The following is a 14,334-nucleotide window of genomic DNA, read 5'->3' on the forward strand; positions in this document are numbered from 1 at the left end:
CAGCGGTATTTCAAGGGGCAAGTTGAGCGAGAGAATATAAATTTTCCGTGGTTCATTTCATTCAACAGGGAGGCGGATATGAATGTTCGCGCGTTCGATTCAAATTGAAATGCCCGATGGACTTATACCTTTCATTCGCGAATCGCGTCTACAATGCCTACGATGAGCATAAATAATTACAGTGGTTTCAAACGTATGCTTTGAACTACGTTGGAAAAGCATGGTATTCGCTGGTAAAACGTTTCTCTCGTTTACCTTCTTCTATTCTCGTTTCAACCAGCTATCAACTATGACCTTTCCTTTCAATTGTAACACTAATGTTAGTGGATTTGGAACTATTCTTGATAGAGAATGGTAGAAGATTCTCGCTAGTAATTTTGACAATCTTTTGAACGTTTAATTTTTTAAATTATAAGAATAGTCAATTAAAACTGACGTCAAAATGAATTCAATAACCTGTAACATTAATGTTATCTTATAATTAAAATATCTTTAGTACCTTATATTTCTGCTATATGTAACAAACTCATAAAGATAATTTACTCTCTCTCTCTCTCTCTCTTTCTCTTTCTCTCTCTCCCTCTTTATCCCTTCCTCATAATTTTACTGCGATACTAACTTCAAATCACAACCATCCTTCCAAGCAAGAACTTAAAATACACCCATAAGGTACAGCCCTGTCCATAAAATACACCCCTCAGTAAATGCCAAACCTGGTCATAAAGATTATTGCTCAGGAGAACAAGAATCATATACAATGGCTTCGAACGTTTCCCAGAATCGTTCGCAAAACATAATGCATTGAAATGGCATTGTATACGTAACTATATGTACAGTTGTAGAGATGTATATCGAGAGGGGTCCGAGAGCGTCGCGACGCCGCCGGTCAAAGCACTTTGAAACCGCGTTCGACGAAGATAAGAACTCGCTCGAATTTGCTCGGCGAAGCACGAGCACGTGAAATTGGAAAGGAAAAGAGGAGGCGTCGCGACGTGGACGCGCAGCTTCCGCCCGTTTCCGCTTTCTGTCTTTCTGCACCTCTGTGAATCGAGTTGTCGTTGACGCCTCCCTTTCATCGCGTCTCTTACCCCCACGACCAGAGCGACGCTCTTGCACATGATTTCCCGGCGTCGCTTTTCTTCGACACTCGAACCGAATGGAACTGTCACCCCGTTTTTCAGGTGGACATCACCGAGCTGTGCCCATCGGCCATGGTCCTGGCACAGCAATTGACCCACGTGGAACTCGAGAGGCTCTCGTATATCGGCCCAGAAGAATTCGTCCAAGCCTTTGCCAAGGTTTGTACACCTGCCTCTTCCATTTGTCACGTCCGTTTAATAGTACGTTCTTTTTCTCCTCTATTTCTCTATTTCATTTATCGATGTTTTTTAATATCATTGAAAATATATTTTAGATATAGCAATTTTAGGTGGAAGGTGATTAACGGAATGGCTAGTTATCGGGACATCGATAAATAGAACATTCGGAAACGATTTTTTATAAAAATATCGATGCACATGTATTATGTAATTAATTCGGATATAATCGAGGTTCTATGCTAATGAATATACTTACTATATTAATAAATAGTAATTTTAATTAATAAGTTGAAAGAAGAAATTTCATATTAATTGTGGATACTGATTTTTCCTATAAACAGGAATCTCCTCACTTGGAAACATCCTTTAAGGACATGAAGAAAACACGCAATCTCGAATCGTACGTCCAGTGGTTTAATAGACTGAGCTATTTCGTCGCGACTGAAGTATGCAAGGTAAATTAAATATATGTTGCTTAATTATTACAATTGTACTTAATAAATATCCTACAAATTCACTTTATCTAAAAATATGCACAAGTCCTGCATAAAAAGCAATCTCTTTGATATAAAGTAATTTTAGAAAATAAATTTTTTCATCAAAAGTAACATAATAAAAATATATTATTCCTTTTCTTTGCAATATAAATTTCGTGATTCGATTTCACAAAATACGATATTTTATTAAAAAAGTTTGACTGTTTTGTAGCATGCAAAAAAGAAACAACGCGTTCGTGTGGTTGAATATTGGATCGAAACCGCCCGTGAATGCTTCAACATCGGCAATTTCAATTCCCTAATGGCGATCATCGCTGGCTTGAACATGTCACCCATATCTCGCCTGAAGAAAACGGTGAGTTGTACTTATATTTGACGTCATTTTAAATATCGATAGCCATAGTTACAATAACCGTGTCTCATTATAGTGTTAATGAAATTTCAGAACGTTTTACACAACGCGACAGATGCGCAATCAAACATTAAAAACAAGTTTAGCTACTTTTTTTAGTAAATAAATTATAAAATAGTGAAAAAAGGATAGAATTTTACTATGTTATTAAACGTATTTGCTTCGCGCAGTATTATTTTTATCACACCAAACGTGAATAAAAGTCACTCTACGTATTCGCAATCTCCATTGGAAGCAAGAAAACGAAATCACAGGGGGAACAGTCAATCATATGTCATAAAAGTCATGGACAAACGAAGTGATCGACTGCAATGCCTTAAATAAAAGATATTGGAGTTAAAATGATCGATGGCAGGACTCGACAGGGACACTTTTACGACGGCTCCCTTCCTGTTTCGTTCTTTATCGGAACGACGTTGATGATGTCCAGTCGGGAAAGCATTGATGTCTCGTCGGATTGATCTACGCTCGTTTTCCCTTCGATGTAGAATGTGTACGCAGCAATGAGCGGTTTGTAATCCTCGTAAATCGAGCGTGGCGCCACGACGACCAACGTTAACCGTGACGAATCGCTGGAAATCGAATTTTCACATCGCCGAGCGAAAAGCAGCTTCGAAAACGAAGAACGTTTCCGTGCAGAAAATGAGGAAAAAGCGAGAATGGAAATGAATGGGCGCAGAGCTGTTTTAATTGAATTTTTGCGTCACTGTTTTTCGAGTCCGATTGAAATTTACACATGCATCGAGTTAATTAGAAAGCATTGGAAACTGTGATTTTTAATTGGGCCAGTTCCTTCTTCGCGACTGGACGTTCGCATTTTTATACGATTCTATTCAAATAAGCAAAATTTGAAGAAAAATTTAAATTTCTGGCAGATTCGTTTTGATTCGTATTGGAATTTAATTGTTCTTTGAGTCATATTTTTCTTTTTGTAATTTGTTTCATGACTACTAATTGAGATGATAGTGTGTTAGTGTGGCTCAGTGTATGAATTAATTGAGATTAATTAGTCAAGAGAATAATTAGATGTTGTGTTTGCTGTTTGCCTTGATTGGGAAGCAAGCCACGATTTATTTTTATTTTAAAATGAAAATTTCCTTGTCGAGGATTTATTTCTCCTTCTCCGTGTTAAATCTTTTTTATAGCAAGTACATCAAATGATATTTTCTCAGAACAAATTACTAGAAACATTTACGATGAAGAATTTTATCGATCACACAAAATTCATCGTTGCCAAGATGAAACTGAACTCGCAACGAAATTGTCACCCAGTTTCCATAAAATTTCCGATCATGAAACACTGATCGGGCCATTTTTCTCGTAAAATGAAGGGAAATATATTTCAATATATAATTTCAAAGGAAATTCGCGCATACTCGACGAAAACAAAGAATTCAACAAAGTTAAACAAAGAGCTACTGTAACGCGAATTTATTGCAATACAGAGAAAAAGTAGGACATCGCATTCCGATCCATGACTCTGGCGAAATAATCGAATCGCGTGTTGCTTGCAGCGATTGCGTTTCCACGGGAGGAAATGAGGAAATAAAAAGGAAAGGAAGAAAAGGAGATAGGAGGGCGGAAATACAGGAAGAGAAGTCGATACATATCGCGCGACTTGCTGTCAGTCTTTCACGATATTACTTCCTGAAGCGAGGACGACTTCTTTCGTTGTCCTGTTCTTCTTTCGCAATGAAATCCTGCTCGAAATGAAAAGACTGCGCTTCCGAAAGAAAATATAATAGACCCTTCGATCGCTGCAACGTGTATTTATCGGACAATTATTTGAAAGAATTCCCTTAAAATATATAACAGAAAACAATATATTTCTTAAAAGATTCGAAAGAAGACTCCGTTTGATATGAAATTATTTTATAATTTTACGGTTTTATGGTTTTGTTCGTGCGGATATAAAACTAATATTTGTGATATAGAAATGAAGATAGAATGTCATTTTAAGCGATTTAACATTTTTCACGCAACGTTAAATGAATATTTTTAGTAAAAACTAAAAAGCTTAATTCCTTTCATTTGAACTTTTGATGAATATTTAAAATTAAAATCAATCTTGCTCGAAGATAAACAAGTTTCGGTACATTAGGATGAAATAATAAATTTAACGATGTTATATAGAACAGATCGGCTATAAATGGAGAATCCACTTTTCGAGGACGGCCGAAATAACTCGAAGAAGGTTAAAAATAACGGTAACAGCCTCGTAACGAAGGTATTAACAGAGATTTTCTGGATATTGTATCGACGATACGATTTAAATGGAAATATTTTCCTCGCCGATGAAAAACGCAATTCCATCTCTGGATTGGATTTAAACGGTTGGGCGATGCGCGAAAATGGAATGGCCATTATGATAAATAAAATTAAATTTCTTCCTTTCCTCCCCCCACTCTTAAATTCGCGGTTGCATTTCACGTCACCAAGGTACATACATAGAAATGTTCATAAATATTCTAGCTTACTGCGCTGTTTTGCAATAAAAAGCCAACACGACGAATGTATATCCTCGCAAATGAATATACGCGACACTGTGACGTAATTAACACGTCAAGTTATGGTTATCTGGCTTCCACGGAACTTGCATTTGCCTGGCGTTTGAAGAATAAAAGAAGAATGACTGGATTAAAGAAATAGTAACGGGAAACAAGAGGAACTAATAACGAGTTTTAATGAAATAGAAAATAATATTATCAAAAAGTAGAATATTACGAAGTGGTTCGCAAATAATACAATTTTTGGTATACCGTAAAATAAATCACTTGTATCTTTGTTTTAGGATTTTTAATATTCGTTGACTTTTTTGTAATAAATACGTAGATTTTTGTATTTGCCTTTTAACACTGTGGATATTGTTGTCCTATATATCGTAATTTATAGGGCAATGTTAATTTTTTCAAAAAAAAAGGAACCATATCAACTGTAGAAAATCGTCGATTCTACATATGGACATAATAAATTCCACATTTATCCCATATACAAAATCAATCATCGTCAAAGCCTACTTAAAAAATCTTTAGAAAAATACCAACCATCTAGCAGAAACAAAATTATTATCTCGAAAAATTCAACAGGATAAACCTCGCGTATATCGTATACAGAATCAACCATCGTCAAAAATTTATTACGAAACTTCTAAAACACTCAACGACCTAGCAAAAACCAAACCTCCTGTTTCTCGCCTAAAATCAACAATTTTAATTCAAATTACCAGTATCTCTCTTTCTTTCTCCCTCTCTTCTTTGTACACGAAACGCTTGTTTCTCGACAATAAAAAGCCGATAATAAAATGCAGGCGCGTATTGGACAATTTTATTTCTGAGAACGAGTACGACAGTTTCTGACAAATCGGCGAACGTGTACGACTTTATCGTCGGGACCGGATGAATTGCGAGGCGGAACGAGGATACCATTAAACCCATATTTGTTTTTTTTTTTTGTCGTTTTTAATTACGAGACCGGACCGGTGTGCTCTGCGGACATATCCCTCCGGCTCTATTCGACGCGAACTGCTATTCAGGGTTCATTTGGTTCAGCCAGCTGATTTATACAGGCCGCGCTTAAAATAATTGCTGGAACTATCAGCGGCCAGCCGGCGTGGCACCGCTTCGTAATTTTCGTTAATGAAAATTTAACGCTTCTGTTCGGTCACGCTCGCGCGTTGTTTTCCCCTCTCCTGACCCACCTCACTCACTATATCTCGTACATACGCACATGAACGGACATTCGCGAAAAACATGCCACGGAATTTTTTGTGGATCGTTTGACTGATCGACTGGTTGAACGAATTTGTGGAGAAAGGAGTCGATACCATAAATGGAATTATCAGCTTGAATTATTTTCACAGACTTGGAGGAGAGTTTCTCATTTTTGTTACTATGAAAATATGGAAACGTTTTTGGTAAATAGCGGACTGAAAATCGTAGTGATGTAGGTCAAGATTTTGAGGGTTGATTCGAATGCAGTTACGAATGTTTCAGCTTTGAGAAGTATTATTCCTCTAGTTGCATAATTAATGAAGTTATGACTTTAAGTTATGACGTTATGCGCAATGCGTTTTAATTTACATGTGAACATACGAAATCTAATAATTATAAGTACACATCACAGGGAGTTGTAACGTTAGTTTAATGGATTTTAGAGCGAGTCCAGGAAATTACAGTTTCTCAAACGAATATTTCAAAATGCCATTGATTAATTTCGTGAATAGAGGTTAAGGCTATCAAAGGGCTTCTACTCATTTCCAAAAGATATATTCTACGTAATAGGAGGCCATATTTTCTGAAGTAAAAAGTTATTAATCACTGTGATCAATGAAAATGAAGTTTACATTGTAAGGTAATAGTTAAAGTATTTTAATCCAAACTTTAACACAAGTAGAAATATTTGCAAAATGTATTTGTACACCATCGCATTTATTACAGCACTTAGATACTAATTAATTAGGTCCACGCACGTATATTAGATTTAGTTCTAGTTATGAAAATTGCCTACTACTAAAATCAAATCTATATAAAACCTAACAAAAAAAAGAAGAAAAATCGCCTCATAGGAAAATAAGGGACAGTGCAAATACCTTTAGTAGCCAACGTACTTGTCTTAAAATATCTTAAATATTTTTAACAATCTCGAACCTTCGAAGGAGCTACAAAATAGCCTATCTAAAATCTTCCACTCGTTCGTCTCTGTTCATCTCGACACCATCGTTTCAGAAGAAGACCGAACATTCTCACAATCAAGCTACCTCCTGCAATCTCCACCTAAAATCTTCTATCGCCCATCCCACTGTCTGAAATCTCCCAGCAAATCCAAAAATCGATCTCACCTCGAAGAATCTATCCCCGAACGTAAGAGCTCGATGGCTCAGCGCCGTCAACAACCCCCAAACCCCTCCAGCATCCTCCATTTAGCCTGTAGGAGGATATTCTCTTTGCTCGTTCGAGCAACTTCCAAGTTCCGCGAGTTTCGCTTAGAAAGTCAGCGCGGAAAACTCGAAGGCAAGGATCCCCGGTGGCACTGAGGCACCGGCGTTCGTTCGAGAGAAGCCACCGATACGGCGACGTCGACGGAAGATGAACGATACCACCCCCGACGCCGGCTTAATTTACCACGGAGATAATCTGCGAGTGACGTTTCCTTCTTCCGCGGTGAAAGGAAGCTTCTGGCTTGCCTTTCGTCCCCTCAAAAAGCTAATTACGTTCGGTCGTTACGATCCAACCAACACAGATACCACTCACCCCCGTACCCTCTATTCGCGTCCATTATCACGAGGGTAAGAAAGTTTCGAGCGTTGGTCGATGCTGTTCGAAAATCTTCGACGGTAGTTATCGAATGAAAACGTGTTCGCCACGAGGAATAAGTTTCCACGCGGGGGTGACTTTGATATTAGGTGGCTAATGTTCGGGCAATTGGAATAAATTAGGTTGGTGAGGAATTGTCGTCTGTGAGAAAGAGCGTAGGAAATGAACGTAGGAATTATTAAAACTGATCGATGCTAACGAATAAAAATTGTGGCTATTGCAAATAATTTTGCATTCTTATCAATGCAAGTAAGAAAATGGAGTTTATACAGGAATAATATCTACTTTCACGTCTTAGCTTCTTTAGAAAAATTAAATTTCAAATTTAATTAGCTATATCAATCGCCACGTTTCTATGAAATGTTACAGTACGTATATAGTATGGTCATTTGCTTAAATAATACATTTAATTTATTTAATATTGTAATCAATAATAAATTAGAACAACGTAATATCATAATTAATAACCAATTTAATTTATTTGGGTATTAACTGCCACGTTTCTACATGATGTAATATATAATCGTTTATTTAATTAAGTTCGTTCTGTAATTGACTATTGTCCCTTAAAAATCAATTTAAGAGATTATACGCGTTGTTATACTCGAAATAAAGGAACAGCGGGAGAAATGTAGTATCTAATGAATTTAAACGAATGCAAATAAGGGGTAAAAGTTCGAAGAAGAATCCCTGGAGTTAGGAAAAGCGTCTGGTACGATTGGATGAATTTTAAGAAAAATTTTCCTCGATTCTTGTACGCAGTTAGGTGAGATAAATTCGATCGAAACTTTGTTTTTCATGGTTATTTTGAACTTGTCCGTTGGCCGGAAGTTTCCTTTTTTTCCTCAAGACGGTTTATAAAATTCCCAACGTCGGCTTAAGTTCAACTAATGCATATTTAATATCCAACCGTACTTCGTAACTTGGCCAACTTTAGGAAACTTAATTACGCTTGATCGCGACGATTTTCCTCTCTCTGCAAGTGACTTCTTTTTACTGTTTCACACGAATAATTTTCACCCGGAACAGCACGAAATTTATTGGCTTCGCTACGTGAAAAAAGGTCCAACCTTTTAATTAAAAAATATCGACTTTGAGTAACACGAAACTCTCTCTCGCTCTCGAATCGAGCGTGATACAAGATCCAAATGAAACGAAATTAAATGATTTATTTGCGTTACTGACATCGTGCCATCAATTCGAAAAAAGGGACGAACATAAAGAAAAAAGAATGTTACAAATAATGCACTTTTTAACTTGGAGAAGTTATGTACAAAATTTTTAATTGAAAAATATGTATATCTTTAAAGATTGAAACACGTTATTATACATTCTCGTAACTTTACCACTGCATATGCATTATTCTTCATAAAGCAACTCATAATTCATTCATAACACCGTAATAAACTAAAGACATTCTAGATAATATGATACTTTCCCATACGTCTTATAGATCAAGCGCATAAATAAAGTGATAAATGACATGCTATTTTAAAATTAATGAATCGTATTTTGTGTAATGAAGTGAGAATAATAATATTACAGAAGAGAAATGGGCACAAAGGTATTACATTTCACAAAGGATTTGAAAGGAGTGGCAAGAATGGAATTTCGAATTGAACAAAATTCATCGTTTTACTGTACGCTATAACCAATTATAGAGATTGGTGCGACTATAAAACAATCAATTTAAACAAGTAAAAGAACAGAAATAAAAATTCTCATCGTGGATTTCCTTATATTATTTCGTTATATCGCACAATTTCATCTTTGCGCTACTTCCCCTTCCTGTAAATTACAACCCCCTCTTACAAATAAACTCATAAATAAGCAAAATTAAAGCTGCGAAAGAATCAAAATTTCATCTGTATTTGTATCTTTCCTTCTCGAATGCCTTTATTTCCTGCAATACAATATCATTTCGCGTACACTCTCAGCGGGGAAAAGTTCTCAAAATCCAGAATGGCCACGACTTTGTGTGCATTTGCAGTTTTGTCTAATTAGAATTGCCGATTTTCGAGCGGAGAGGCGAGAGCCAGCTTCTCATTTCTTTGCCGGCTGTCTCGCGGGATCACCGAGCTGAAAGCAGATTCCGCGCGTCTCGTCTACCCTCCCCTTTCAACCGCCCATTTTCCAACCCTCCGTTTCCCATCCAGTTTCAATTTACCGGATCCGCCAGGAGTCTGCCGATTCTTAGTGTTTTTTCCTCGAGAGCGGCAAGAGCATTTCCCGAGAAATCGAATCGAGTCGCGGCGAAGAAAAATGGCCTCCGCGGCGAGTAGGAAAACCCTTTCTCGTTCTCGGGATGCGGCGGGTTGCTTCCTCGATCCTTCAAGAATTTAGTCTCTCCGTGGAAGATGGAGTTCTTCCGCCACTCCACGATCCGACGCATTTCCGACTAGAACCTGAAATCTTCTGTCTGAGATAACGTTCGATGTATCATTCCCCTTCGTTAATAATTCTTGAAAATATTGGAGAAACGCTGGATTCTTGATGGATGGATAGATGGATGGATAAATGGATGGATGGATGGATGGATGGGTGGATGGGTGGATGGATGGAAGATCATTCTAGTTCAATGTTTCTTGTTATCTGTTTAGATTGTTCTAAATGTATGATTTGTAGACTATTTTTGTACATTTACAATGCTTAGTGGGAGTATTTGCACATCACTACATTTATTATAGTATTTATATACTGATTAATTAGGTGTAAGTTTATTAAATTTCGTATCATTTAGAAATACTACTGAAAATACATTTAAAATGTATTTTAACACTATGAGAAATATATCTTAAATAATTTCTAAAAAAGTATATATTTAGTATTTTAATATTGTGAAAATAAAATATTGAATCTGATAGCAGAATCGTTTCGTTGGAAAATGAATTGGGGAAGTACGTGTAGTCTGTATAAAAAATTTGAAGATGCAAAATGCACAGAAGGTACTGTTGACAGTAATTTCCAGCTATACTTGTATCTTTTTTGGTTGAAATTTAAACAACTTCTATAACATTGTGTCTTATAACGTGGAATACATTTTACTTACATGTGCAACAAGCGTCTGTTTTCAAAAACTTTTTATCTCGACGATACAATAATTTTGCACTTAGAAAACTTGCGGCTTAAGTAAAATTGCTTTGGAAAACTTAGATAAACTTAGACTTCCGCCATGTAGGTTGCTATCGATCCTATCTAAATATTAAGATAGTTAGAAGCTAGAGCAAAGAAAATACGAACAAGCTGTACATTCGAGAATTTTAGAAACTTCGATGTTATGAAACATACCACATTGTAAAACTGTAAAACTGTAGAAAAGTTATTTATGATTATTGTAGATCGGAAACTCCAAAGACATATTGTCAACTTATTTGATTTTCATGAAAAAAAATATTACTCGCGTGAATATTACAGATGTCGTTGGAATTCAACAATACGCGTTTCACTGCACTCCAAGTTCACAGAAGCCTGTGTTCGATAAAACAACAAACGTGGCGAAATCTAACTCTGTGCAAATTCAAAAAAGAATATTCACGCATACGATAAAATAATATCTTTCATACTTACAATTCGGAATATTGATCTACCATAGAAATTGTTTTTAACTATTTTTATCTTTATATTATACTATCATTTCCCATCATCGCGTTCGTTAACGCTTTAGGCAAGTGGAATCTTCGCAATGTACGTCAATACATCAATTTCATAGCAGAAGAAGAATAAGAAGAGAAAATATAGGAAAACACTGTGCTGTCAACGTGATATGACACGACGTGATGACGATCCTGTTCGATTTATCCTAAATCGACGCAATGGTGCTTAATTGGCCGGACCAAAAATTCCAGGGCTAAACGAAAATTCAGTTTAATTAATACGAATTAACGTGTAGCCGACGCACAACGACGATGAACGGTGAAATAGTTTCCGGTAAATTAATTCAAGCCAGTGTCGGGAATGTGTCCGCCGCGCGTTTCACGGCGAGTCCCATTTTACTCCGCGATTCAACGTCAATTAAGTTTGGTTCTGCGCGATTTTCGACAATCTGATTAGCGTACGTTGTAATATTCTGCATTTTTCACATGTTAATAACTGTGAATATCTTGGAATGCTTGGATTTTGCGTAGTTGGATTGAGCCAATGAACAAACCTAAGATCAAAGGAGAAAAATATGATGCGTATATTTCTATCAATTCTCGGAATGCCATTTTATGGATAGTATTTTAATAAGACACAATCGAAAATGAAAACCACTATATCTAATACTATACGATTTCATCAACGAAAGTTAAGTTACCTTCTAGAAACTCAGAAAACTTGAACGAAAGATACATATATTCCCATACTAACAAAAAAGAAAAAAAAATACAGAGTAATTGGAAAAAATGTAATTTGTTAATTATTTGTTAAAATTTTCAAAAATAGAATAGATAGTGTCTTCACGTTCTACCAAAGCTTAACTAATTTCAGTAATATTATACCGCTATACTACTAGTATAATGCCGATACGGATTCCCTTTTTAATTTCGAAGTAATAGAATATCATAGCGTGTTTGTGTGTGACGTTCACGCTTTCGACAGTTTATATTCCGGCGTCAAATTAATTATCTTGGTTTACTCGTTTTGTACTCGATAGTAATGCCATGGTTTAATTCGTTCGCTTTAAATGGAAATCCAATTGATCGTTTTTGTGCTTGCCCTTCCCGCTATTGTACACGTTGCAATCATTTTTTTTTTTTTCAATTATCCTGAAATTTGTTCGGTGTTCGATTAATATCCTCGAAATGTTTTACTTGTTGTACTTTGCTAGAAAGACGTTTATTGCGACTGAATAAATATAATCGAAGATTACTGGGCAAATATAATAAGCTCGTTTTTCTTGATTTTCTGGTCTTAATATCGTTCTATAATTTGGTAATAATAAGACAATAACAAATAACTGCGTTAACAAATTAACAAGAATATATAGAAGAAAGTTAGTTCGATTATAATGTAAACTTTCTACTTAGGAAGTTCTCTTCCCTACTAGATGATAGGACGGTTGTCTCGCGCCGGAAAATTGCTGCCGTCTTATGTATATCAAAGAGGAAGGATAGACAAAGGAAGATAAAGAAAGGATAGAGACAGAGAATAGGAAGAGAAAGCGAAAATTTAGAAAGTTTGTAACTGGGTCTGGTCGCCAAATGTGTAATAACAAGGGTAACCAGGCACGAGCGAACCCTGGGAAAAAATTCAGAAAAAGGATAGGTAGGAAGTATTTAGAAAAGAAAAGAAAAGAAAAAGTTAGGAAGAGTTTTTTATTTTTTGACGAGGACATGGTAACAAGATAAAATGAAGATAACATGGTACAAAGCTGCATACCTTTAAAAATAGCTGAAAAATTGGCAAAGTTTTATAGAAGTCAAAGGTGCAATTATTTAGACAAATACTATTTGAGTATCTTTGATAATGGTATATTATGGCGAATAATATTTTTAAAATTATGGAAAGGATACAAAAAATTTTAATAATATGAGCTTGATCAACCACGTAGTGAATTTTTAAACTGTTTTCCTGTAAAAGAAAAAATCACTGTAAAGTCAACTTTAACAAAACACAACTAAGACCTTTACACAATTTCCACGTACGGCGGGAGGGTGAAAGAAGACCGTGAAAGGAAACAAAGGACAAAGAAGCAAGTACATTTGCATCACGATCATAAAGAGGTCAGATTGAAGCCAGGCAACTCACGGAACAGGTAAAACCGGCGAGGTTAAAGATGACTTCAAAGGCGAACAAATTGGAGAAAGCTTGGGAAAGGGAGAAGATACCAGAAAATTAGAGAGAAAGATACAAAGGAGGGGAAAAGGTTGAAGAAAGTGGTTTAGAGAAACGAAAAGGAAGAGAGTAGGTCAAATGCATGCAGGGATGAAAAGGAAAAGGGAGGCAAAGGGGTGAGAAGCGCGGAAAGAAATCAAAGGGATAAGGAGGAAGAACAAAGGTAGGGAACGAGATCAGGAAGCGAAGGTAACTATTTGACCGTGCAAACGGTGGATAGAATTCGATATATATTGGAATGAGAAAAGGGTATCGGGTTAAAGGCAATGGGATCAGTTCGATTGCATTGTATCCAGACGGTCGAGTCAGATGCACTTATTGTCTGTCGTGAACACGTTCTATTCGTGCTTCTCTCTGGCTCGTGTGCACGCGCGATATCGTGTACAGCTACGTGTAAAAAGAATCGGTCGAAAAATAAACAAATGGAACAAACAATAGGAAGGATGAATCGATTGAAAAATATTATTGATTTTCTCGCGGCGACTTTACGATTGGTTTTCGGTATATCTTGTATGTACATGTGTGGTCAATTTTTATCTTACATGGTCAAGTTTTTAGAATGTCTATAGACGGCGGATTTTTATGCACATATGGAAATTTCGTCATTAGGACTAACTAACAATTAGAATGTAAAACCTCAGTGTCGAAATACCGAAAAAATGAAGTATGTATGTGGTAATATGTATATAATTACATTATACTATATATAATATACAATATGTATATTAAAATATAATTATCTCTAATTCGTCTGTTATACTTATTTGAATGTATTTATAGACATTAAATGAAACAAATATTTAGAAATGTTTTGAAATATCTTAAAAAAATAATATTTTTATAGTTGATTTGACATCTATGTCTTTAGGGACTATACTGAAACCAAAGAAAGTCTACATGTATATAAATATATCTTGGTATTATATTGATCAAGACACTAAAACATAAATTATTATTTACAATTATAATGACCATATTAA

The 14,334-nt window shown here is 35.8% G+C and overlaps 1 protein-coding gene across 1 annotated transcript in view; it reads left to right on the plus strand.

Moving 5' to 3' along the window:
• Nucleotides 1-14,334, plus strand: part of LOC117159636 (uncharacterized) — a 558,819-nt gene that overhangs the window by 526,979 nt on the left and 17,506 nt on the right. Inside the window, exons 7-9 of the mRNA XM_076620942.1 lie at nt 1,182-1,298; nt 1,661-1,774; nt 2,028-2,171. Of these exons, the coding sequence (XP_076477057.1) occupies nt 1,182-1,298; nt 1,661-1,774; nt 2,028-2,171 (375 nt within the window). The remainder of the gene's footprint in view (nt 1-1,181; nt 1,299-1,660; nt 1,775-2,027; nt 2,172-14,334) is intronic.

Source organism: Bombus vancouverensis, chromosome 8 (genome assembly GCF_051014615.1).
Source record: "Bombus vancouverensis nearcticus chromosome 8, iyBomVanc1_principal, whole genome shotgun sequence".
Lineage (NCBI taxonomy): Eukaryota > Metazoa > Arthropoda > Insecta > Hymenoptera > Apidae > Bombus > Bombus vancouverensis.